At 43.1% G+C, this 27,670-nt stretch overlaps 1 protein-coding gene, 1 long non-coding RNA gene and 1 other non-coding gene across 3 annotated transcripts; all 3 read left to right on the top strand.

Moving 5' to 3' along the window:
* The first annotated feature begins 225 nt into the window (after positions 1-225).
* On the top strand, positions 226-9,423 carry LOC122998980. The gene is made up of 4 exons (XR_006407551.1): positions 226-596; positions 5,303-5,394; positions 5,707-5,782; positions 9,318-9,423. It is a non-coding gene; the product is annotated as an uncharacterized LOC122998980 (long non-coding RNA).
* A 13,396-nt stretch (positions 9,424-22,819) lies between these two features.
* marcksl1a (MARCKS-like 1a) lies at positions 22,820-25,862 on the top strand. Its single transcript, XM_044375725.1, has 2 exons — positions 22,820-23,170; positions 24,486-25,862. Exons 1-2 carry the CDS (start codon positions 23,087-23,089, stop codon positions 25,017-25,019), a joined length of 618 nt encoding a protein of 205 aa, XP_044231660.1. The 5' UTR covers positions 22,820-23,086; the 3' UTR covers positions 25,020-25,862.
* A 1,006-nt stretch (positions 25,863-26,868) lies between these two features.
* On the top strand, positions 26,869-26,950 carry trnas-gcu. The gene has a single exon. It is a non-coding gene; the product is annotated as a tRNA-Ser (tRNA).
* Positions 26,951-27,670: the final 720 nt, after the last annotated feature.

The following is a 27,670-nucleotide window of genomic DNA, read 5'->3' as shown; positions in this document are numbered from 1 at the left end:
TCGATGTCTGTGTAAAAGGGACCGACGGCATGGCGGGACAGTCAACACTAGATGCCGACGCTGTTTTGTTACACGCCTCTGATTATGGAATGCCGGCATGCTACCTAAAATCACACACCGGGTTATTATGCCGGGTTTTTTTTTTTTTGGTTCAGTGTAAAGAAGCAAAGCCAGCATAATAAAGGGTCTTCTCTACAGTAATATTACGGGATCTCTGTATAAAAGGGGCTAGTGTCTAGTCTGCAGAGTCTCATTAGTTTGTGACTCAACTTCAGCGCAACCACTATTACCCAATATCCTCCAGTCCTGTCTCCTGCAGATGTTGTAAATTCTTTGAACGTTTATCAGCCTGACACCTTGACTCTTCAAATCTCTCTCTGTCTGTCTCGCTCTGACAATCCTTTACACATGTGTCACCTCTCCATATCTCTGGGGAAAACATGCAAGGGCACTTCCTCTTCCTGTGGGACGAGTAACCCAGCATCCTGCATATGCTCTGCTGCCCAGCGGGGTACTGTCACTTCCTGTATGACCTGGGGGGCAGAGGGGGCGTTCAGGGAGGCGGAGAGGGAACTGAAAGCAGCGATGACTGAGAGGTAAAATCATCATATGATTCAAGAATTTAGCTGCATTCCAGGTGTTGTGCTTGCCTGAATATAGATCTTCATTACGACATGATGAAGGGATCATTTAGAAAGCCCCAGAGATGCTGACACTGAAATTAATCAGTGTGCAGTGGCTCCTCTCTCACACACATGCAAGTCATTAGTAAGTTAATTTTGATTCAGCCTCAGTTCCAAAGCTTTTGTCCCACTTTGTAGCTGGCAGTGAGCTATTTTAAAACTGAATGAAAATGGTTCCAGCTGAAGAAAATGCAAAGCCTGTAGCAAAAAATATTCTACTAAGTACCAAATAATGTTATAACTGGTCAAAATGAAATATATTTTCTCTCTGAATGGGTTGAAAATGTAACAAAAACCTTTAATGCAGGGTCACAAGTATTCTAGGATCCATCATAGTTACATTCAACTTCATTTTTTCTCTTTGTTTCCATTTGTAGGCATAATAATTACACTTTATTACAAAGATGTGGAGAAGATGGTTTCTTAAGATGGCTTCAATGCTAAAGGCTGACACTGTTGGGTTGGCAACATCCCAAAGAGAAAGATTAATTGAATAACTTGAAGCCTATTGTGGCAAATATAGTGTGGTTGTAATTGAGAGCAGAACCCTGCAAAGATCTGCAACTAATTAAAAACACTTGAATAGATAGATTACAAATTATGATGTTCCATTTGGAATTAAAACAAAAGTGTATGAAGCTACCTTCTCCTCTATTTTGTATGGGTGTCAGGCTTGGTTTAAAAGAGTTCACCAACTTAGCATTGCACTCCACTGTTGGACTCACAATGGACAGTTTTTTTCTTTTAAAGGATCAGAATCGATGCAGCGGAACCAGTGATATTGTCTTTTTTATCCTATGCATTCTTCTTCCTTGTCAAAATCTGATGCAACTCGACTCAATTCACTCAACCGTATAGATTCGGGTGTGTTACGCTAGTAGCGGCTTATGTAGCATCGAGCTGCTAGCCTAAAGCAGAGATGAGGAGTGGGCTACAGAGGTCTGGTAAACTCACTAACCCTCAGAGTTTTGTCATTTTCAAACTTGTAGTCATCAACCCCAGCTGACACTGACTCATCACTTGAGGGAAATTTACTTTGCGCACCAGCCTCTGGAGCTGGATTTACACAACTTTTTTCACATATGTAGTCATACTCCCCAACACATTTAAACAGACTTTGATTTGTAAAATGTGTTCCCCTTTAAAGTTATTTAAACTCTAATGAGACCCTCTACATGGCTGGAATAAAACCTTTGGAGTGAGCTTGGAGTGAGGACCTCCACACCCAACTCTATGTGATATGTAAGTCAACTAACTAATGACTTAACAGCATTATAAAAAGAGCAAACTACATTTAATATGAAAATGCCATAAAACATTCAATACTAAAACAATAACTTATTATGATGATTTGAAGTACTACAGATAACCTAACACTGTTATGAGATCACATTATCTGACAGTTGAGGTTGTTTTGTTTCCGTTCTTTTCTTTTTTTTACAGACGTGTTAACTTCACACCTTTAGCCAGATGTTCACGGTCAGCACAACCACAAGTGCTGTTTCTGTATTTTCACTCGAGCTCTGTCAACTGGAAACCCCAAACAAAGAAAGAATGCGCTTATAACAGTGCTGTATAATTACTACACGGAGTCAACAAGCATCCTCTCCTCTTCATTGTGAAAGAAATTCTCCACCACAAGTCAGTCAAGATTACAGATTTCCATTCTCAATGAGGAAGTGCCACAAAAATGACACTTATTCTGACACAAACATGAAAAGGAATGCGGTCAGGCACGCACTTGCCCGCTGAGAAAATTGGCACCCCAAAAGTGGCGGATTGTTTGCACTACATTGTTATCAGTGTGTGTATTTGGTGTGGTGCGTTTGTGTGCGTTTGCATGCATGTGTAAACGGTACCTAACTCATAGCTTTCATAGCTCAGATTCCTCTGGTTGCCCGTGTTTATAGCAGATAGAGATTCTCCTCTGCTTGTCTTCCTCCATCTTGAGCCGAAGCTGAAAGAATGTTGGAGTTTAGATAGCGAAGAGATTTAACCAGAAGTTGACGCCAATTTTTTTTTCACGGCTGCCAAACATTTTTGTACATTTGTTTGGTCTAGTCGAGGTTTGAATCCATGCACGGGTTTGCGCTATTACTTTTCGGCTCCTTCTCACACACATTCTCTGATCCCCATTTCCATGTCTTTCCCCTCTCTGTTTGTAGCTCTTTCACTCCAGTTCTTTCACTGTCCACAAGGGAAGCCAATAGTATTTAAGCTGGAGCTCACGGGACTCAGATAAAACACACAACCAAAAGGAATTCCACAGAAAGTCATGCACATGTATGTGCACAGTCCAAGATATACAGGGACTTCAAATATGAAACACTGTTCCCTCTCAGCAACAAATATGTTGGTCTAGTTCCCGGTCAGGGACTAGAACAAAGAAAATAAAAAGAAATGAGTGAACATAAAGAAAAAACATTGATATTTAGTGTGGAATTAGTGTGGAACTACAAGATGAATTGCAGTGACACGTGGCTTGGCATGGCACACATGGGCACACAACACATGGAAGAAGATCTGGAATGTGCTGAGAAGAAAATATGGTGGAAACATGATCACAGACATACACAAGATCATATCTAGAGCTTCAGTGAAAATCTTCAGACTGTTTCCAATTTTGGAGCAGTCAACAACAATGACTGACGACATCTGCTATATGCACGCCATACACTGTATGACACTTCTGCAGTACTCAATTTATGTCCAGTGGCAACATTCAGTGTCGATTCAGGAAGTATAATGCCGTTTATGTAACGCAGTGGAAAGTAAGGTTGTGGAGGTTGAGATGGTGGATGGATGTGTAGTGCATTACAAATCTTGTCACAATCCAACAGTTATCTTTTTTAAAACTGTAGCCAGTGCTGTAGTCAACTTTTTTGCTGGACGACCCTGCATTGTTTTGCCGGTGTTCCTTGCGTTGGCACCTCCACTGTGTCAACACACTGCCCCCATTCAAATGAATGAGAGGACAGTGTTTTTTCATGCAGGCCTTAAGTTGGTCTGAACATGCCTCAGGATGTGAATCCAGCTGTCCAGTGTCAATGTCCTGCAATTTGTATGGCCATCAACAACTTAGACCACCTCCCAGCAATTTGTTAATTTGTGTGACCCTTCCTTCGCAGTGAAAATAATCTAGGTAGCAATTTCTACTCAAAACATGTATATGAATCCATTTTTAGGAGTCTGGGTTGGAATACTCCAATACCAATATTCTGTGATAGGAAACATGCAACCCCATAGCAACTGATCATCAAACATGTTTTTCATGTTGGCTTTGTTTCTGGGTTTGTCCTCCATGTTGATCCCTGTGTGGTGTTGGGTATTGAGCCTTTATCGAAAGGCCAAAGTGGGGCTTACAGCGGAGCCTGAAGGGACATGGGTGGGTGGGTGGTGGTGGAGGACCATGTCAGGGCTTATTAAAAGGATCACGTTCCCTCCTGAAGACCCAGGGGGCAAGACTTCTTCCTGTGGCCATACGGCAAGCACCAAACTATAGATAAGACAAGATTTAACAGATGGACCTGCCAGAGTCCAGGGAATTGAGTATTTCCTCTGAAACTGAAACTCTTCGGCTCCTGTTCTGCACAGACTCACCTCCGTCTATCAGGACTACTTTCTCCTATAAAATATCTTTAAATTATTCATTAATTTCTGTTTAACTTCTTGCTCCTTATTTCATGAGGCTCATTTGTTTTCTGCATACTCACTTGCATCCAACCCCCTTTGTCTTTTCCTTCCTCTCCTCCTGTCCAGCTCAGCTATATTTTTTTCTTTAAAGCTTGCACCTCATTTCCTTTGAACCCGCTCCAAATCCATTACATACGTCTGCTCGCGCTCTGTTAAGATACAGCATTCGCTCTCAGCTCCGACGTAGACGTAGCCTTGCATCTCTTTGCTCTCCAAGATGAGACAGGGACAGAGGTGTCAGATCTCTTGACTATGAACATCTGGACAATGTTAATGCAATCAACGCAAATCAGATTCCTCTAACAGTCATTGGCAGCAGTTCAGGGCTCGGGAGGAATGGAGCACAGAGAAAGGGACCGGTGCCAGCAGGGGAATGAAAGAGGAAAAGGTTGCTGGTTTGTGTCCTAGAGATCTATACAGACGTGTCATTAAAAAGGTGGCACATTCTTTTTTTTTCTCTCACTGATGGCGGTGGTGTTTTCGCCAAACTGTTATGCTCATGCGTACAGCCTGAGAGATTAGAGAGGAAACACTTAGGTGGTGAGAAAATGGGGCCCACTCACAAATGAAATCCCAACCCGTGAGATGTATGATCATGTACCATGGAAGGGGAGAGGGGTTCAGGGTCACACTCTGTGTGTGTGTGATTAGTGTGGCTGTTGAATGGCTGAACGTGAGAGTGAGCCATTTGTAATGCTAGCCTTTGACCTCTCAGTTCAGGGCTGTCATAACTACGTTTCCTCTCCCCTGGGTATGTGTGTGTGTGTGCACATGTGCTGTCACAGGGGGAATAGACGTATTTCCTGGTGCTCAGTCTCCCCAAGTCCCAATGTAGTGACTGACTGGGAAAATAATGATAATGCAGGAGCCTCTCTCTCTCTCTTTCTCCCTCTCTCTCTTTCACTCTCTCTCTCTCTCTCTCTCAGCCTCGACTGACCCAGATTGCAGTAACTGCCAAAGCAGATTTTGGTCCAACCCCTCCACCCCCATGGACAGAGCACGGCCCCCAGGCCTGCATGTGAGCTACACACTCCTCTTCTCTCAATTCATGCATACTGGGTTTATCATTGTGAAACTGTCACTGAACACTACTCTGCTGTCCATGAGTTACCATAACCACTGATGACATCCACACATGCTGCTACAGTACGCTGCACTTGTAGGCTCAACATCACGTAAAAATGTGAAGCAGTGCAGCCTTCTGTTCCTACTAATGTTTGCATTTGTGATTTGTCTGTCAGGGGATATACACAGAAAATATATTATGTAATATATATATAGCATGTTTATTATCTTTTGTCTGTCCTTCTACCTGTTTTCCTCAATACAGAAAAAAAGACTTGAAAGGAAGGAAGGCAGCCGAAAGAAGAATCACGCCGAGGGAAGGATGTGAAGGACAGGATGAGGTAAAGAAAGATACTGAAGGGAAGCCTGTAAAAGGTATTTATACCCTTCTGTTGAGGCGACTAAAAGACAGACAAGGAGGCAGACTAACAAGCATACAGCCAATATAAAGGCGGAGGAATAAAGCCAGGTGGCTGAACCAGACAGTATGCAATCAAAAGTGAAGATGGAAAATTCAAGGGTGATTTTTTTTAGAATTTTTAGAAGACTTTGTGATCTGAACCAAAGCCAGACATCATGCAGCAGATGTTGGCGACAAAGGGCAGGTAAAGGCTGTCTGATACTGTCTGGAGGTGATTGTTAACTTTTGGAGCTGTTATTTAGAGTAGATGGCAGATGACTCTTGGGGCTGGAGGGAGGATCAACTCAGGGTCCACACACACCAAAAGCCCTAAACTCAAATCTTCGTCATATATTCAAAATTAAATCAAATACACCATACAATCATGATAGAGCCAGCAAAGATGAAAAATATTAACAATAATACTGTTTCCTCTTCCCTGCAATACTGGTGGAGTTATTGTAGCCTTACACTGCTTATCTGTGAGAGAAGAGAAACTGGAAACGCTGGTGTCTGGGCTTGCTGCCTGTTTGCAGCTGTTAAACTACTCTGTCTAATGTCTGCTTAAAGACAAGCCTGCAGTATTACTGATGTAATTAATGCTTTATGGACCAAATACCAACTAGAGCCTGTGATTACTGACTGGAGTTTTGCCTTGGGTTGGTAGAAAGATTTAGAAAATATGATTTCTTAAAAGAGCAGTAGTGGAAAAATGTTTTTCTTGTTACCTGTATGGCACATAAATCAATAATAACATACTTTTATTGCGTTCATTTAGCCTATTATATTAAATTAACAGCACAGACTATAGTAATTACTTAAAGTCAAATTGAAAATTGAATTCTCCTCACTTTTAGTGTGAGGAGATATGAAAAGCAATGATAGTGCAGCTATTGTGCATATTTTTTCACAAAACGGGGCATATTTGTGGGAACAGTGTTTTACCTTCAGGCCTCTGGGTGGGTGTTTCACATGGCAGCGGTTGACTGACATCTGATGGTTAGTGTGGTTACAAGATGCACTGTTGACTACCATGGGACATTACTGACTGAAGCACATCATAATATATATCCTAAAAAATTTAATGTGGAGTTTTTTCCCATTTTCCAAAAAGTCAACAAAGCGTGTCAACTGTTAGCAATATATTTGTCCTTTTAATATTCAACATTTCCCATTGAACATTTTGGGAAGACACATCTGGGTGTAATGTTTGTAAATTGAAGCTAGTTAGCCTAGCTTGCTAATGTTAGCACTGATTCCCATGGTTTGGCTCTGCACATGAGATTTGTTGACAACAAGAAAAATATAGAAAATTGAAAGCCAAATCCTTAAAGTCCGGTGCCATTGTCAAGCTCTTGCACACTCAATGTGGTTTGTCCCACATTGTAGAAAGGATGGGGTCTAGCTAGTGTTAGCTTTCTCTCTTTCATGGGTCTGGTTATGCTGATGGCAAACAACCAGAATGACCAATGTGTAGTCCTGTAGTAAACTCAGCACAGAGTCATGTAGTGAGTGCTCAAATTCACAGATGGGACTAAGCAACAGCTAACAATAGCCCTGTTCACACCAGGTATTACAATGTGTCACACATAGAGAGCTCTAAGTACACATGTGAACGCACCCAAGACGCATTGAGGATGCATTGAGATCTGATCACTCAAACCACATTCAGAGGTGGTCTGGGTCGCTTATGGCCACATTCTTTTAGTAGTGAGTATGCAAATGTGTCCGGGGCCACATTGAAGGACAGCCTACTCAACTGACATCTTCTGCGTAAGCAGAAGTACATACTTATTCATGCGCCAATGACGTCATATTAAAGCGCGAAACAACAAGAAGAAGCCACAGAAACAGGCAAAAGGGATTCGCCAGCAATATCTTCAAATTTCCGACCAACTAGACATGGATGTGCAGTAAAACAACAACGCATTTGGTCATTGCAAACAGAAATTATGTACATGTTTATTTGCATATGGAGTAGGGAAATAAGATCCGATCACAAGTGGTCACTTGACACATATGTGAAGACGCATTCTAATGCCAGGTGCGAACTGACATACTTACTTGCAATCGGATCACCGACGCATGCTAATGCCAGGTGTGAACAGGGCCTATGCTGGTTCCACCGGGTTTTAACTGGCTGTGTGGAATTAAAGTGATAGAATGAACCATTTTTAGTGTCTGCCAACACAGATATTACAGCAATCAATGATTTCTTGAGAGCACTAACATCACTGCAAAAAGATAAATGGAAGTTAAATTTCTTCTTTTGGGCTCTTAAAAGTTTGAAGTTAACCAGTCAAAACAAATACTATGATAGAGGTCTTTTTTATACACATTTATAAATACATATTTCATACATAGTCATAATATATTGACAGCATTAAGATATGCATGATTGGCCTTGTTGACTTATAAAATGAGTGATCACCAAGCAAACAGGAAGTTGACCTTTTAACTTGCCATGTCTGTGACAGTTTCAAAGGATATGAAAGTGTTTTCAAAAAGATGCACTTGCATTGTCTACAGACCTTTTTAAAGGTATTCTCTCTAGACATAGTTTTTGAGAAGCTCTGTTTTCAATGGTGACAAAGGCCATTTTGCTGTGGATGCGAGCCAAAACAGAGAGGAATAGATGCTTTTTCAAATTTATCTCCATTAGTGTGTACACGGCCTAAGCAGGGCACAGAGGGTGGGGAGGGTCAAACTATCACCTTTCTGCCCCCAAGTTCTCCCACAGCTGCCACCTCCATCTCAAACAATTACTGTCAAAAGACCCCCGCTACATACCGCATACTCTCTCTCTCTCTCTCCCTCTCAGTCACACACACATCAAGCACACACCCAGACCAACTGCAAACCAGTGGGGAGTCAAAGATGTTACCATTTCATATAAATCACCACACATCCCCTTTTAACTACAGACTTTCACCAACCCTCTTTCTCAGTAGTCTGGGGGAGTTTTTGGAAACTCCCAGAATTCACCAAGGAACACTTGTGTGGCACTTGTGGTGGGTCAAATTAGAGCAGGCATGCTGTGTGGCATTCTGTGTTGGCACAAGGCACTTAACCTACTTCCATGAAAGCATTAAGACCCAGTCATGTTAAGAGTGTAAGCCAGGGGCCAGGACAACGTCAAGCAATTTGATGGCCTCGTTTGATGAAATTCAGTACTTCCATCAGCAAAATAACATAATGTCAACGCTGTTTTCATAGATAGAGATGACAGGGTGTGGTAAGACTTGACTGATGAGCAGAGGCCAATCGTAATGACCCATAAACTTAGCACAGGGTGTGGTAATCAGCTTAGAAGTTCACGACAGCTCCTGAGAGTTAGATGGCGGGTGGTGCGATAAAACCATGATGCATTATGAAATAAAGAGCTCAAGGCAGCCCCTAACAGAGTAATGTTATTGAGTTATCCCATAACTGGCTCAGCCAAATCCGCCTGCTGCACTTTGCTTAATGTACAACAGCTGGGGGCAGCTGGGGCCTGTGGAAGCCATGATGGATGTGATGTCATATCGCAACTCCCGCCCACCCTGACCTCCCATGTTTCTTCATCTGCTGCAGGCTCCAGGAGAGTGGTGAGTCTGGTGGAATGAGTGGTGGATGTTTGTGGTATGCACATCATGCACAGCTTATGCCTGCAAAACCTGCTTTTTTTCCCTGGAGATGATGAATGGGAGAGGGGACATGAAGGGTTGCTAGAGTTGATCTTATCTGTCCTATATATATTTTACTCTTCATTCTATCGCTTCCACCCTCTCTGTTCAAACACACCCAAAGCTTGTCTTCCCATTAGTATGCAACAGAGAGCAGCAAGTTCAATTGGGATCGTGCTGACTTTTTCTCAGTGCCGTGTATCTGACCATGTGTTCAGACAGTTAAACCAACTTGAAACTCAGCTTTGGGACAGTGGGAGGTTTGTGGATTGTGGTACAATATGTATTGCGCTGGTATGTACTATATATGTGTTTGCAAGTGGGGTGACAGGATCTACTTTCTTGCTGTATGCTACCAGAGGTTCCTAAGGTTCAATCTCCTCCGTTCATGTGATCGCCATGCCAAATGAATTCCATCACTGTTGTCATGGCATTGTCATGGCAACCACTTGGATCCCTGTCACTGAAGCCACTGCTCAGTCAACAGGGGAAACTGAGAGCAAGTGAAAAGCAAAATAAGGGCAGGGGGAGGTCGAAAGTGAAAGACGTGGAGTCCTAAATGACAAGGGGGATTTACAGTGATTGACAGGATGAGAGTAAATATTTCATGTGTGACCTGACCATTAAAGCATTTTTAATAATGGAGGGGAGCTGCGAGCGCTGCCTGAAATGAGCGTTACTAGTGACTAAGGGCTTTACATGGATCCAGTTCTGTTAACAGGCAGACCCACTATGACTGTCCCCTCCTTTCTCTCCTGCAGGGATACTGGGGAAGAGCTGGGATGCACAGCAGGTACATGGTTTATTCATGATTATGACTCTATTTTGAGACTCCATGTGAGACACGTTTGTCTGAGAGGGCAAAAAATGCACATACCCCCATACTTGATCTTTACATATCTGAGGGCATATGGCTTGTTTTTCTCCCCCTCATCTATGTCACAACATAGAGACATAAAGTACGCAGAACAGATGCAATTTCATCACAATATAACCACATGTTGAGTTTCAGCTCTCTTGCTCACTCTACACCCACCTCCAGAATTGTACTCCTACGAACTCTCACAATGAAACACATATATTCAACCCTCCTTCCTCCATCTGTTTTCCTCTATCTGTCTCGTTTTTTTGTTTCACTTTTGCACACACAAAAAACATGGATACACACACATGCATATTTCACCGTGCCCTGGCACAAGCACACCACTCTACCCTCCCTTCAGACCGGGAGCTACAAGATTAATCCATTTGCACAGCAGCAGAAGGGAGAGAGAAGCGACCAGAGGGACCAACAGAGAGAAATAGAAGAGGAAGAAGAGAAAGAGAAAGAGTTATGCATTAGCTGTATTTTAACAGAGACTTTACTGTATCTTTTACATTTAGACCGTGACAATCATGCTGTGCAGTCAAAGTCAAAGGAGTTAGGGACCCTCAAGTGGCACAATATCTACTGCCACTGTACGTCTTACTCATGCTTCTTATAAGCAGGTACATTATTAACACCTTCCACCTGGTAAACAGTATTAGCACAGACTGAAAACAAGATATTGTCACTTGTTCGTGCGTGCAAAGATTTGCACAGCCGCTGTTCTTTGATGTATCAGTGGATGATATGTGACATGTAATGATGCAAGCTGATGAAAAAGTGAAAGGGGCTTCAGCAAGGGAATGTGGTTCAAGTCTGCAGGGAGCATGTCAGAGATGATGAGAGCTGTCTATGTGAGGATGTATCTGAGTCTAAGCGAGGTTGGAAAAACAATTAGCGAAAGGGTTACATTGGCTGATTCCTTTCTGAGAAAAGATAATGGAGCTGTTACCTCTGACAGTAGATTGTTCAAGCAGATATGTAAAGCTGCCGGATCTGTTTGCAAATGCTAGCAGTATTACAGACACAAGCGGTAAAACGTAGTCCGTTTGAAATCCGACAACTCACAGACTGGCTTTCATCTGCTGTGTCATTACTGTCTTCACTGTCTGTGCAATTGCTGGAGAGGCCCAGGCCAAAGCAAAGATGGGTATCTTTCCATTACAGTGCTCCCCTCTCATCCATTATCCTCATCTGAAAGGTGTACCTTTCTATTGATTTTCTCCACTTGCCAAAAGCTTGGTGAACAGCTGCTTGGTTGGACAGCCACATTACTCATCCTGGACACTTAACAGATATCAATAATCAGTCCTTTCCCTCTTCTCTATTTGGAATAACATGGCTATACAGTACATCAGGCCCAACAGTCACTAGCTTGCTGCCAAACTGTTTGAGACTCCAAACTCTTTCAGCCCTTATAAGGTGATTCAGCCTGTGGTTGGACAAGTGAAGGAGAAGATGGGTCTATAGGTTGGGACATTAGAAACACGCCCAGCAGTGCTGAGTGGGCTGCTGCTCTTCTGTGTCCTGTTTATGTTCAGCTCTGAATACTGAGAAATTCAGCTCATTAAGCTTTATTCCTCCCTATAGCCAAGCCATTACTGCCCTGAAACAACCTCTTGTTATACTATGACACAGCACATTGGGAACACACACACGTGTGACATGCCCATCGATCAAGCTAGAGACCGTGTCCTTGAACAGCCGTGAGTGTGTCTGCATGAGTGCAAGGACTCATCTGCGTGTGCACGTCCAACAGACCCTCTAAAGGTTTGAGGTGTTTGATAATAGCACGGGAGATAAAGCTGGTCAAAGTACTTTGTCGCTGGTCGTTAATTACTCCGGCTTACCCTGACCTTGAGGAGGCCTGGGTCACTCTACCCATTAGGAGGGACAACTTGCCTCCACCCAGGCAACTTTCCCATGACACCCCCATAAATCTCCTTAAAAGAATCCTCTGAATGAATGCTCTGCAGAGAGCATAAAACCAGGCAGCACAGTTAAATAAGACACAACGTCCTTTCAACCAGTTTATTACCTGCCTGTCTTCCAAATACTGTCCACCTGGAATAAAAGATTCTAGGAATTCTGGGAACTGTGAGGACACCTCTTGTCACTTTTTTTGTCCACTCTCTGACAGCTGGAATGTAAGAGTATGATGGTTGTCTTTACTGATATATATTGCAAATTTGGGGGAGAAATTTGAACACCCTGGAATGTTTCAGGAATGAGCCCCTTTTGGGCAAATTCTTAAGCAAATGAAAAAGACGCTGGCCCATAACTAGCCCCATCAACATCCATCATATACTGCAGGGACACAGCATGACACTAAATAGCCTTGATAGTTCAACAGTCTTTGCTTACCAGAATGAAACCGCCACTATCCCCGGAGGGCACACCGCACCAGCAGGCAACAGAAATCAGGCCACAATGGACAGTGATCAAATTGCTCCTGTTGTGCATGCATCACATCAATCTGGTCATCTCCCAGTGACACAGGTTATGTGCTTATGTTACACATCTATAGGCTTAAATCCCCCAATGACATTAATACAGAACTGACAATCTTATCAAATTATATATACATATATATATATATATATATAGACCATTGTCATTGGATTCACGCAGATTATCTCCCACACAGGCCTGATCGGCTTACATGTTGGGTATTTAAGTATGTTATGGAGGTCCACCAGGAGCACCTGATCATATGGCACACGACCTCCTGAGACCTGCACCAACCGATGCCCTTGGCCCCAATACCATGCCTGCTGTCCCTCCTGATGGCGACAGCTCCATTGTGTGCAGATACCAAGGGTCTTCTAACTGCTTTCCCATTGATCTTCAGTCCCAGCTCATCACTGATCCATGATAACCTTGTTAGTATGCCTCAAGGGGAAGACACACAAAGGAAGTCATGCCGTCTCCCTTTGGAACTGAAATATGGCTTTTTTGTCCCTCAGCTGTTGTCAGAGCAGGTGTCTTTCATATTGTACCTGTCAGTGGGAGATATATTAATCCCGTTTTGTTTTTAATGTATCTTTCTGTCAGGGCGGTATCTCAGGCTCTGACAAGGAGTGAATGTACGAGAGAATAATTCGGGCACTAACAGTAAATCTTTAGCCAAACTGACTGCACTTATTTCCTGATGAGACACAAACGTAAATAACTGTCCGCAGTACCCACACCCTTACCTCACTCCACCTCCCTCTCTATTCCCTGTTTCAACCAATCAATCTCTAATCAATCAATTGTAATCATTGTCAGGCGGTGGCCAGAGTGTTCTGGGCTAACCAGACCTAGGCTAGCAGGAGGTTAATGCAGACTCAACTGGGCAGGTTGGTCAGGCTGTCATAGATCAATGCTAGCTGTCTCAGCAGACCAGTGGAGATGAGGTCAGTGCTACACTGCAAACACAGTCATGCAGTTCAGGATCAATTAAAGCAATGATAAGAGGGCGTGAGGCATTGCTGGCACAATGGTAAGAAATGCAAGCTGGGTTGCCAGAGGTTAGAGGTGCAATGTTACTGACAGTGTGACGATAGAGTTGTGAAGGCTGGCTAGAGGTCAATACCAGCAGGTTGGGTGAGATTCTGGGAAGCTGTAGCCATTGTCTTTATAGCCTCATAGTCATTAATCTAATGAGGAGAGGGAGTTGTACGCTGGTACACCCTTCAGGCTGGAGACTCCTAACCTCATTTGCATGACTGACATCTGCAGACGTTTACAGTATAGACAAAGGTGAAGATAAGCATAGAGACATCAGGACTTTTTTTGGCAGCAACACCACCTTTTGCTTATTTTGTATTCCAAATAAACAACTGACGTTTAGCTAATTGTCTCCATTATGCCACTTTTGAGCTAAGAATATTTCTTAAGAGTGAAATTTAAATAACCCAAACTCAACACCTTTCCCTGTCTTCTGAATTATTTAATAACTCAAAGATTTTCATGCCACAGTGATGGCCCACTACTGGTTCAAAGGGAGCTGTTTTTATGTAACCATGTTTTGATAAACTGGAGGAGGACAAGAGAGGGAATTGGGGGCAAGAGATAGAGGGGGTGGGTTATAAATAGGTCACTCACAAACAAGAGCAACACACGGCAATGATGCTCCATGACTACCCAGCTGCAATGGCAGATGGATAAAATGGAAAACTGGAGCAAAAATGACAAAGCTGAGTATACTACACAAAAAATTTTGATTATTATTTTTTTTTTTTTATAGGCTGGTTTGAGTTGTGTTGCCTTGTGGCACAGTGAGCGGGAAGGCCATCCCTCCGCTGGAGGACCTGTATCTTTTGGGCAAAAGATGTTTATGTGCCACTGAGCTACTTGTTCAGTAATTGATCCTGCACTCAAATACCAGCAGTGGAGGGCCAGGAAATAATAAAAACAAATTATCACATAATTATTCTCTACAAAAAACAGGTTAACAGTGCTAAAAATACTCATTGAACCAAGCATGTAACTGTGTGCTGCTTTGATCTTGTGTGTTTCGAGTGCAATTTAGTGTAATCACGCGCAGGGAATAAGGAGTCAACGACAGAAGTGAGCTGACTGTCTTTTTTCAGCGCAATCAGAGGTGCAGAGTCAATGAATCCATCCCACACACGGCTCATTAAAACACAATGGTTTTGACTCTAGACATTTATTTATTTTCGCCGGGGGCCTTTTTCTGCTCTCTGCCCTCCATCCTGGTGTATGTGAGTTGATGGGAGGGGAGGGGAGGGGAGGGGAGGGGGTGCACTGTCAGAGGAGGGTAGTGGCTCGGTGAGGTTTGACTTCTTGCCTCTGTGCTCAGAGAGAGACTGGATTACAATCCGACAGCTGGGACAAGCGTGGCCATAGTTTAAGCTGCAGACATAAGAACTAGACAGCCCCAAAATGCACACACCCACACCAACACACAGACACACCAACACACACACACACTGGTTGCACACATGCTAATACACACCCTGACAACAGCTGAACAGTCTGTTGTGAGCAAATTAGTGAGATTTCAGTAATGGCTTTACTGCTTCGACGCAGATAAAAATTGCAAATTGCAAATTATGATCGTTCTTCATTTTCAGTTAGTTTGATATGCTGTTAGTCTATGACAGAGGGAACAACAACATGACCCCAGTGACATTAAGCTCATTATGTCTAGACAGAACAAAATGCCATAGAACATCCTATTCTTCTCCGTTCCACTCCTGGATGAGATTACTGTTGAATGAAGATGCGAGGGGCGTGTCTGCCATCTTTTATTTCAAGATGAGGTCGGGATGTTGATATCTGATGTCTGAGTCATGTATACAGGCTGGGGGATAACCCTAGAAGCTCTCTCTGTCTCTCTCTCTTGGTCTCCCCTCCCCCAGCCCACGCCGGACCGCCCGCTGAGGCACAGCGGGGCTGCCAGGTCATACTTAACACCAACCACAGCCTCTCCACAAACCTCCTCTTTCTCCCCATCCCCCTATGATCCCATCCCCCACCCGATCCTTAAATCTGCATTACAATGAAGATGGTTGAGGGGGAGGGGGGTGGTTTGAGGAGCCGGGGGAGGAAATACAGACGGGGGCTCAGGGAGAGTGATGATCTCACAGATTGGCAAAAAAGAAAAAGCTCCAGCTAGCAGAAAACCAAAACCTGAGCTAGTTTCAGTCTGAGTCTGTGTGTACATGCTCTGGGTGTGTGTGTGTGTGTGAAGAGCGGTGGTGGGGGGTAAATGCATTTGCATGTGGTTGCACACAACTGGTTGTTGTCGTATATACAGTATATTCTTTGTGTATACCAAACAAACAACACTGATGTTGCCTGTTATTTCTGTGCAGCAGGGGAGATGTCTGTGTCATCTTATGTCACTCAGGCCCTTTTGTAATATGCAGGAATGCAAAGCTGTCATGAAATATAGCCTGTAATGTTTTATTGGTCTGCTTTTAACGGTGTGGAGTGTGTCAGGCTGTCTGTGCTTCTACTTTGAGACCATTAAACTGGTTCCTCAATGGATAATTGCTTTCTGTCTGTCACGGGGCATCTGACATTTAGTGATTTTTGACAGAGAGACATGGTTTTGATGTCTGGTATCGATGACTTACTTTCTCTTTTGTTATTGACAGGTCCTTAAAACCTGCTTAAACTGTTTTGCACAGTACAACTTTCAGGTATGTCACCCTTTATAAGTGTTAGTAAGTTCTCAATAAGGATAAGGGTCTATTTTTCTAATAAAACATACATTATTCCATTACAAATGTTAAATGCAACTGCAAAAATACAATGCAGTGATGTAGCATTTGGTCACGCTAACCTGCTACTTAAAAGAATATATACTTAAAACAGCTTGTGACTGGAAACCTTGCATGATGTATACCTAACGATTACTGGGAAATGCAGTGAAAATAGTAGTGCCGCTACTTCCCAAACCCTGCCAGCTAAGAAGTAATCCAGCACATAAAATCCATATAAAACCACACATTATACGCTTCAGTTTCATGCTTTATAAAAACAACATATAAGGTGTTTATTGGTGAGCTTTATTGGTGTCGGTGGGCATTTTTGTTTTTTTAATTTTAGAGCCAGACTAGCTGTTTCCCCCTGTTTCCAGGCTTAATGCTAAATGAAGCTAACCTGGTTGTAGCTTCATATTTACCATACAGGCATAAGATGAGAATCATCTCATCTAATGCCTGAATAAGCATATTTCCTAAAAATGTGATGTAATTTTTTAACGTTGTTAATACATACACACACTTTTATGCACAATGTTACTGTTTACCTATTGAATAGAAGATGATGAAGATGAGATTTAGCCATTCTGCTATTGTTTAGGCATTTCAGTTTCAGGAGAGCTCTTTCCAAAAAAGACCTGGGAACGTTACTGTGGATGCATGTCATTTCCACACATAAATCACATTCTTAAACTTAGCTCAGTGTTGAAGAGCTAGCTAAAATGATAAAGCAAGTGTCATGTTGGTGGTGGATACCAGCAAAGGGGAATTTTTACAACCTGACAACTCAAAAGTTGTTCTTAATAATGGCTGGTTAGAATTTGTAAAGGATTCATTAATTATGATTTAAGCCATTAGTTACAGCTTATAATGTAAACCCCCAAAAGATATGCCTTTTGTGCTGAGAGCCTTCCGATATATGAGCATCTGGCCTAGGATGGCCCTAGCTACAGTATTATACCTCGACATGGAATTGAACCTTATAGACTTGCACCGTCTGAGTCTGTTTAGGTTTTACTTTCCATTCTGACTGAAGCGTAGAGTCTCTCCCATTGTGGTGCGTGTGAGCGAAGAAGAGAACAACTGCAAGAAAGCGTGGGAGGGATGAAGAGGGAGAGTGTAGGAGGAAGAGCAGGCTGTGATAATGATGAATGAGATGATGGCACACTGACCTAGTAACGCTGCAGTGCCGTTGCCAGTGGGGAAGAGCTGCCCTACTACTGTACACCCCTGTCTGACACACACACATGCACACACACATCGACTCTGCCCAGCCCCTATCCTCTCCCTCTGCTTCACTCATCAACGCTTTCTGTACTCCTTAACCCCTCACCCTCTCCTTTTACTTGTCTCGCCATCTGCTTTATCTCTCTCTGCTTTCTTACTTGGCCTGACTGGATGAATTTGCCTATAATGACTCAAGCCTTGATACTAGAGACAAAAAGCTGAGAGAAGGAGGGAGTGCCAGAGAGAGGCAAATGCGTATAGAGTATGTCTGAATCTGAGAGATGGAATTCATGATGAGGAAGAAAAAAATAGGCTGACGGGAAGGTGGTGAAGGTTAATGTCAAAAGGAAACCACGCTTGATTTCCCTGTGGTCACAAAGGTTACGAGTTTTGATTGCATAAATTGTGGGAGTCGGAGTCATGTCAACTAAACAAACCCAAGATGATAAGGCAAACAAAAACAACACCAAAGCTGTATCCTCTTCCTTTCTCCCCTTGACTGGGTTCCCACCAAACCACGTCCCTCCGTAACATCAGCCCAGAGAAGTCGATAGAAGCAGTAGTTGCCATGGTAACCGGCTCTGTGGCATGTCTGCACACACGCAGAAATGTAGGAGGGGTATGTCGCGTCATGAGTGTGTCTGTCACCTTCGGCACAGAGAGACAGAGACGGCGAAAGGGGCGATCAACTGCACACATCAACATGATTACTGTTGGTTTCCCTCCATCTTTAGAGTTTGTGTGTTGTGTTTCCAAGCTCCCCCATGAACAACTATTTCATCAATGAGGCGAGTCAAACATGCAAGCCTGGCTGAGCATTGGACATCCAGCTACATCCCTTCCTCCTCCTCCAAGAGCCACTGCCAGAGCCCGACTGACAGATACGTCTGCACAAGCCTCCGGCCAAGATGGCTGCCATGTGCAGCTTTGTGGTTGCCTGCTGGTGAGGGCCTTTTTGCAGTCAATAAGCCAGTTGATTTAATTAATTAGCATTACAAAGGGCTTTCTTTTAAGTCTACGCACCCCTATTCATGCCAATGAAGACGGCTGTGCACCTGATTCTCCTTGTAATTAGGTGCTTGGCAGTGCAAATGTTCTGTTTATGCCAGACTAAATCAAACATATAAAATCAAAATTACATCTCGGTTTATACAAACAAAGCTGCTTATAACTGATATAACTTTTGAGCAAATCCAATGCTGCATTTGCATTTATGATACATTAAAATGTAATATAGTTGTTTTGAAGGTGTGTTGTTGTAGTCATAATTGCAAGTTTGGCTATATACTTGTCACTTTTTGCTACCTTTTCCTCACATTTATTCCCATTATAAAATCTATTTTATGACTTTGCCTCAAAAGATGGCATTACATTAGGTCTTGAGGTATTTGGGCCATTAACTGTGCACAACTGCAACAAATTTGTTGCCATCAGTGTATCACAAAACTGTAAGAAAGTGCACAGCAAACAGCTTGCACTCTCATTTATGTGATTGTGTATGCATGAATTGCTGACAAACTGTGGAACCCTGGGAAATTACATATTCATCAAGCTGATATGCTCAAGTCATCTGTTCAAGGTGACTGTCATAAAGACAACTTTCTCCTCCCTGAAGCAAAAGGAACCCCAGAGACATGTTTCTGATTCTTCTCCTTCGCTCCAGTCCTCCTCCCTATCCTTTCTCTTTCTACTTGTGATGCTCATCAGTTGGCTCGCTAAAACAGAGACAATGGAGGCTTTTAGCAGATTTAAGAGCTCATCCTGTGTCAGGGCATGAAAAATGGGCAACCACACAAACAGGGGCATTGACGAGCTCAAAGGGAAAAAAGTGTGTGAAGAGGAGAAGAAGCACCACGTTTAACGTGACAGAAATAAGTAGGCAGGACGAGGCCAGAGGAAGTCCTCCAGCCACAATCTCATTTTCCTCAAGGAAATCAGGCCTTGTCATCACCACAATGTGTGTACTACGAGTGTGTGTGCGTAGTAAATGAATGGTATGGCTTTCATTGTCAGTATTCACTACTTTTTCAGCTTCTGTCCACACTAATTTAGATGAATTTTAAATTGATGTTTTTGGTAACCTTTTCAGGGCATAGACTGTACAATCCTCTTGTCCAGTGCATGCTGGGATAGGTCATCCCCCAGTGAACCTAACAGCATTATAGAGAGATAGATGTGAAGATTGATAGCACATTCATGCTTGTTAGCTAAATATGAAGCTGGAGCTAGCAGGGGATTAGCTTAGTTTAGCAGAAAGACTGGAAACAGGAGAGGACAGCTAACCTGGCTCTGTCCAAAGGTAAAACAAATATGCCTACCAACGCCTCTATGACTTCTAATTAATAAGACAAAACACAAAACAAAAATGTAAAAACAAGTTGTGGTTTCATGAGGAGTTACGGGCAGGGACTATTCCTTGGCGAGGTGCTGTTATTTCCTGGAATCTGATCGTGACTGTAGAGACTTTTACCTTCGGACAGAGTCTGTCTAGTTGTTTCTCCCTGCTTCCAGTTTTTCTGCTAAGCTAAGCTAATCACTGGCTGGTGGTCATCGAACTCTTAGAGAGAAAGTGTATAAACTTATTTCATTCACTTTCTTCCTATTCAGTAGTATCAAACCACCCATTTAAATAGATAAGAACATTGTTGGATGGATGGATGCTGGAGTTTACAAATTCCTGTCTTAAAGCTTACTGTGAACACTGAAGTACTGAAATGTAATACTATACTAGACTTCACAGGCCTCATGAGTGAGAGACCACTTTGGGGGAGCAGTTTTCTGACATTTTGTAGTTTACAACAAGCACAAAGAATGGAGGGTGACAACAAATCAAGATTCTCAAAAATGGATCACATGACAATCAAATGCGAAACTTTTTAAGAAAAGTTTGTTTTTCTCTCTAAACAATGCATTACTACATGTACATTACATTTTCAACAATAAAGGATTATTTTAAAATCTTTTTCAGTTGTCAGAAATTCCAACTTTTTGTGGACTTGAGGCCAAAATAGAAAAAAAAACTGAGAGATAACAACTGATCCACATTTTACCTTTGTAGTTTATGGGTTGCAAAAACCTGGGCAGCAGTGTCTCTGCAGAAGCTTGGACGTCCTGCTGTGAAACCACCTCTTTCTTGTGCTGATCAAACCAGGAACACCCCTTTGAAATCTGACAACCTTAATGTGTGGACTTCATCAGAATAAAGACCCGACTCAGGCATCCCACATCAGAAAACAGTGAGGAATTCCACAGACATGATTGGGCTATGAATGTACGTTACACTAGATGGTGGAATGGGGGTGGGAAAAAAAAGTCTTTCAAACATGTTGTTCTCTTTCTTGACTCAGTTTGAGAGTATGTATGGAGGGATAGTGGTTGGTTAGAAAGGGTAGGAGGTGGGGTTGGGGGGAGTGGGGTGCAGATTTAAAGCCCCTGAGGGTGTATTCCACACTGGGAAGCTCAGCTCACTGAATGGATGGAGATCATTCTCTGAGTGGCGTATGCATGCCTCGCATACCACAGCTGTGACATGTTTGTGTGAGTGTGTGTATGTGTGGAAGGAGGGGGGCATCGGATTGTCGGAAACAATGTCAGAAAGGGATGCCTCAGAAGAATACAGGACTTTAATAAGAGGAAATCATAAATTAATAAAGTCCTATAAAGATGACAAGCAGACAGAGTACCATTGTTAACATGGGTTCATCGCTGGGATAAATGAGGGCCTTGTTGATGGGAAAGAAGGGATAATTTGGTTAAAGTTGCCAGAATTAAGAGTAACGGCTTGAAAATGAGGCAGCTGGCATGTTTAATGCATGTATGACCCTGTCTCATGGCTGGCTGGGCTCACTGGCGCTCATAACTCAGCTTAAAACATATAACCCTTGACCCCGCTGGATCACAAGAGGAACCCATCAGCTTTGGGCTCCCAAAAAAAAAAATGCAGTGTCATTGCTGCGATCGTGGGATTCACTCGTCTGGCCAAGAGACCTCATTACTGTCTGACAGGCGGATTCACTGTCTCTCTGTCTGTGTCGGTAACAAAGCAGCCGCAGTGCCATCAGAAGGTCTCCTCTGAATGCGAAGCTGGCTGCGTGTTATGTAACGAGTTTACTCTTGGAAAGCCGGGCCTGTCACTCAAAATCCACTCAATCATTCAAATGCTGGTTTTCTACACCCTAAAATTGGACCATCAAGATCATCTGAGAATTTATTATAGCTAATTAAAGTCACTGAAACTGTGAAAGATGACCTTAAGCTTGAAATGGAGTTGACGTTATCTTCAAACAAAGTGTATGCAAGAGCTTTGAATGATCTACCGCACTGGAACCCAGCCTTTGTAGCCAAGTAATACCGAATTCACAGGTTGTGTATTTCTATGAGCTGTAAGCAGTTGAACCGATGAATGATGTTCTCTTAGATTGGCTGATTTTAATAGTTTTTAGAGGCCCGGAGAGGCAAAACTCTACTATTTCACAAGAAAAACCACAAGATTTAATAACAAAATAGTTCTGTGTAGCAAAAATAATTGTTTTTCTTCTTTCTTATCTTGTTAATCATTTCGTGACCTCTCGAATTAATCTTATGACCCCTTGTGGGGTCTTGAACCTTAGGTTGGGAACCACTGATCAGATGATAAAACATTTTTGAAGTAATGTGTGACGAATTCACAGCAACAATCATAGTATTGTTTGCTCATTATGGCATCATATTAACACTATATACAATTTATTTACATGACATCCTCATAGAGTGAATCATTTCTGTGAGCTGTATGATTCATCCAACACATATGCAACAAGTGCTGAGTGAGTTCATGAACAAAGTTCACAAAGTTTTAAAATCCAAAGTCCAAAATCTTGCAGACATCTGAAAACAGTGGAAAAAGTCTTGTTGAGGATGAAGTCCAGTCGCACACTGTTGCAGTGACAGGGGGTGCATGAGGCCCACCCTCCCGGCTGCAGATTGGACAAAAACCGGCCGACACGCCCAGGGGAGGAGACTTCGGTCGATTGTGAGGCGCGGTTGAAATACTCACAGTCGTTTCTCTGACATCCTTTAATTTGTGCTCAGCCGCCGTGGGGTCCACACTCACATAAGGGGGAACTTGTCGTTTCCAAAGCCCAGCTAGGGAGAAGGAGATCCGGTCGGATTTTTCACCTCTTTGGCAAGATTTTTACCTATCCAAGAGCTGGATTTTTAAATCTCAAAAACTCCTCCAGGTTTTTCTTTTTCGATTTTATTTTTTGTTCAGATCACCTAAAGGAAAAAAAATGGGAGCCCAGTTGTCCAAGGGTGGAGTAGCTGTTGAGGGGAAAGCCGCCGCCGACCCTGCTGCTGCCAAAGCCAACGGCCAGGTGAGTAAAGTTTGCCTGCAATGCTGATCATCAGCGGGGAGCCACATGGCACCCAACGCCCACTGCCAGCATGGGTGCCACGGTGGGGCTGAGGGCAGCGACGGGGGCTTAGCTGTTGCTCATTCACACTCTGCACTGAGAGCAGATTCACGCCTCCACACACCACATGGCTGCAGAAAATGTACTTAGAATGAATTTAAAGCAGGTTGTTTAAATCCAGGGGACCTCCAGAAGACCAGCCGTCGAATGGCCATGCTCGTCCCCCTCTCAGCGCGCACCAGATCTGCCTTTGTTAAATTCTGTCTGCCGGTCTCAAAAGGGGCGATTTACTCCTAAAATGTCATACTAGAATGGCAGATTCGTGTCGAAATGTGTGTTTGGAGCGTGTTTTCTCTCATGAGTTGGCTGCAGTCGGGGAGATAGTCGCTCCCACGTCGAACAAAAGATGCGAGGCGAGCGGTGCAAAGGATGCAAATGCGCTCTGCTGGAGGCGCATTTTGCGGAGTTGCAAACAAAGCGCGGCCAGGCGCCAGTTCAAACCACAACTCCTATCTACATAAATGCGTTTTTCCCACATGTTGCTCGAGTGGGTTTAAAAAGAAGGCGAAAAAAAAATGCGTGTTAAGATGACTGAAAGGTGATTATTAAACTGCTGATTGTGTGGAGAGTTGGCTGAGTGGATCTGACTCTAAATGCATTTTATGTGATTCCGTTCAGAGATGTTCATGAACTCATTTGAATTCATCGACGTTTAGATCAGCGCTGTGGATTCGCCGTCTACAGTGCTTTAAATCTGTGTGTGTGTGTGTGTGTGAGAGAGAGAGAGAGAGAGAGAGAGTGAGTGAGTGAGTGGTGTGTGCTGGCTGTCCATGGCCGCACCGTGCTGATGTACGGAGCAGTTGTAGATGTGAGCTGCAGCTCCTGGATGAGAGCACAGACCAGGTTTCACGGGGATTCCTTTGTTCCGCAACTTGCTCGCCGTGTTGACGTTTTGACGCAGCACTACTGCCCCCATGTGTCCGCTCAGAGTCATGCAAACAGCTGTTGAATCCCCCCCCCCCCCTCCCTTTCCCCCGAACCGCTGTAGGGGCAAGCAGCTTTCCTCAAGTATAACATGGATTAAATGGGAATAAATGGGCTAATGCTAATCTGTCATATGCCAGATCCCCCTTTAGATTTATTTGCAATGTTAGCAGACATTTCATCACTTTATCCATCTGTGTATGTAAATGATTTCCCCTCTCCGCAGGCAATATGTTTATGTTGACCCAGTTTGATTAGTTAATGCATTACTAATGAGTCCTCTTCTCTGCAGGAGAACGGTCATGTCAAAACCAATGGCGATGTGTCAGCCAAGCCCGACGGGGAAGTGGCCGCCGCCGATGGTAACGGAACAGCTGAGCCAGCCAAGGATGGCGAGACCAGCGCCGGAGATGCCATCGAGCCCGCTCCCGCAGCCGAAGGCGAGGCCGCCAAAGCAGAGGGCGAGGCCGCCAAGGATGGCAAGAAGAAGAAGAAGTTCTCCCTGAAGAACTCTTTCAAGTTCAAGGGCATCTCACTGAAGAAGAGCAAGAAGGGCAGCGAAGAGGGCAAGGAGGAGGCCACCTCCCCCACGACCGAGGACAAGCCCGAGGAGAACGGCCACGCGGCCAAGGAAACCAAAGAGGAGACGCCGGCCGCTGAGGTCAAGGAGGGCGAGGCCGCAGCCGCCGCTGCCCCCGAGGGAGAGACCAAGGCGGCGGAGGAGGCCCCACCCACAGAGGCTGCCCCCGCTGAGGAGGCCGCCGCCGCTGCCCCCGCCGAGGACACGACACCTGCAGCCTCCGAGGGCGAGGCCAAGGCAGAGTGACTGCACCCCGCCACGGCACCTGAACTGATTTTCCAAGATTAAAGTATATAAATATATATATGAGAGACTCGTGCCACGTTCTTAAAGTTATAAACAAAACTACAAAAGAAGACAAAGGATATATCACGTTTGCTGATTCAACCACCAGTTCACTGCCTTTTATTAGTTCTTCGACAGACGGAATCTCACCGGGCCCTCTCGTGATGAAAGTGTCGGCTTGTGTCGCCCCCTCATGGTACACACGGGGACTGGCGTGTGGCGAAGGTAATGGATTGGATGTGGAGCGAATCAGGAATACTGACTTATTTTCCCAATTCATGGAGAAGCATCCTTTTTAACAGCGTGGCAGCCCTATAACATTTTATTTTTCTTTCTCATCTTTTTGGGATCTAAAAATTGTCACCGTCGCGGAGCAGGGCAGACCATCTCCTTCACTCGAAATGACTGTTATATGGACACATAAACCTTTCAAATGATCTTATTAATTTTTAGAATTCTACATTCCTATGTTTTACCCCCAAATTTCAAGTATTTTGTCATGTATAGAAAAGTGAAAAACCGAGGAGGGGAGGTGGAAAAAGAGCTATGTCTTTGTTCGTGCATTTTGATTCTTTTCTGGCTAAAACCACATTCAAGCTTCTTGAGTATTGCAGTGTTCACATTTCAGAGTTTATGATGCAGGGGTTGGGATTGTGTACAAAAATGTGAGCTTTTTATCTGCAAACTGTCTCTGTAAATATGTTTTGGCCAATATTTTTGGTTCTCTTTATTTTGCTATCATTTGAAGATGTTAATGGTTTTATTGTAACTTTTAATAAGGGTAAATAAATGTTCGATCCCCTCTGTCTTGTGTTCTGCCTTGTGATTCACACCCAAAAGACACACGGATTCAGTGGTAGAGTGTTAGAAGCTCAGACTGGGTTTAAACTGTTTTTTTTTTTTTTTTTTTTTTTTTTTTTCCTTGGGAGGAAGCTGGCTCAGTTACTACATCATTCATACACTAAAACAATCAGTTATATGATAGAAACAGGGTTATATCAAGCATGCTTTCTTACATGAAAATATATTATTGAAATCAACCCTGATGAATTAAATGAGGGGTCTAAATAAGTTTCCACATCACTATCAAGTTAAGTAGATGATAGCTGAAGAAATTAAAATATTGACATTATGTATGATAAAACTATACACAGTTGGAAGGAATATATAGTTGCTTAATTATAGTGAACATGAACTATATAGGTGATAATTACCTGAGTCATACCTCCTAGTCACACCTGCATCAATATTCTGTTGCAAAAAAACACATTTTTTGTCTCAATTAAGGAGGCAGATCTCCAGCACAGCAGGAGAGTTTAATGAGAACAAAGCCACGTTCAGTTTTACATTAAAATCTCTTACATAATTGATAAGTAATTATGACAACATACTTGACATTTAGTCATCACACGCCAGAATTAGACCCACTTCATTAATTAGCTGACAGCCAGCTAACCGACCTCATTTTAATATGTTGGTCTGTGGCTCCCTCTGGTGGACAGTATTTGTACGACATGTGATTCTACACCCTGTTGCTTCTCGGTTCCAGTAAACAGAATTTCAGGTAATTGTTCATGTTTGGTGATTAGTCAGGGGGTTTAGCCACCATTTGTTTTTATCAAAGCTTATGCTGCATTGTAATGAGGCGTGGGAATGATTTTGGCAAACACGTTTCTGTGTTTACATATAGAAGCAACTACGTCTGGTAAAATGTAGGCTATAAACAGACCCAATAACGTCAAGTACTATAAATATAAAAAGAAAACAGCTGTGACTGGTGATATGATAGCCCAATGACAAATATATAGTAGACGAGGTGGCCGAGTGGTTAAGGCGATGGACTGCTAATCCATTGTGCTCTGCACGCGTGGGTTCGAATCCCATCCTCGTCGAAATTTTCATTGTGAGATAAAGTTATGCTAGTTAAAATCTGAGAAGCATGGGCTGTTAGATTAAAGGGCACAATTGAGCTTTCACTCCTCCCGAGCCCCGTTCTCCTCTGTCTTGGCACTTGACCAATGGCCGTCCACGGCTGTGGTCCCATGATTAGATCTCATCCAGCCAATCAGATGCTCCATTTCACCTTCGAGAATTCAACTTTTGACAACCAATAGGAGAGCCGGATTTGTGTCAACTCTGTATCAGCGACCCAGAGTTGACTTCAAGAAGCAAGTTTGTAAGTGAAATATTATTATTATTATTTTATTATTAAAACAACGCCATTTATATAAGCAGAATGTGAAAAAATGCACATGATTTAATTTTCCGTCCCGGCATCATCACATTAATCTTGTATTTAAACTTACCTAGCTGCTTTGCTAACGGCACTTTTGACTCTAATAACGGCGCTGTAGTGTATCAATTTATTGATAAATTGTGGACAACATGATATAATTATGATATATGATATAATTATTCATTCAAATATCAGTCATTCAGAAACATTTTCAAAGCTCGTGTGTATTTGCAACTGCTCCATTTAAGGAGCAGTTGCTGAGTGGCAGGCTCAGAAAACCACTGGTGACTTCTTTATTTATTTATTTGTAGTGTAAACAAATAAAGAAAGTTGTAAATTGTGAGATAATTGTGCCATCTTTAAATTCTTAAGCAGA

This window comes from Thunnus albacares, chromosome 15 (assembly GCF_914725855.1).
Source record: "Thunnus albacares chromosome 15, fThuAlb1.1, whole genome shotgun sequence".
Classification (NCBI taxonomy): domain Eukaryota; kingdom Metazoa; phylum Chordata; class Actinopteri; order Scombriformes; family Scombridae; genus Thunnus; species Thunnus albacares.
Note: the sequence above shows the minus strand (reverse complement) of the source record. Positions and strands in the feature narration are given on the sequence as shown.

Bases quoted from the DNA above. Each gene is read 5' to 3' on its own strand.
- marcksl1a (XM_044375725.1), top strand. From the start codon at position 23,087: ATGGGAGCCCAGTTGTCCAAGGGTGGAGTAGCTGTTGAGGGGAAAGCC. The intron at 23,171-24,485 runs GTGAGTAAAGTT...TCTTCTCTGCAG, and splicing joins CTGCCAAAGCCAACGGCCAG to GAGAACGGTCATGTCAAAAC.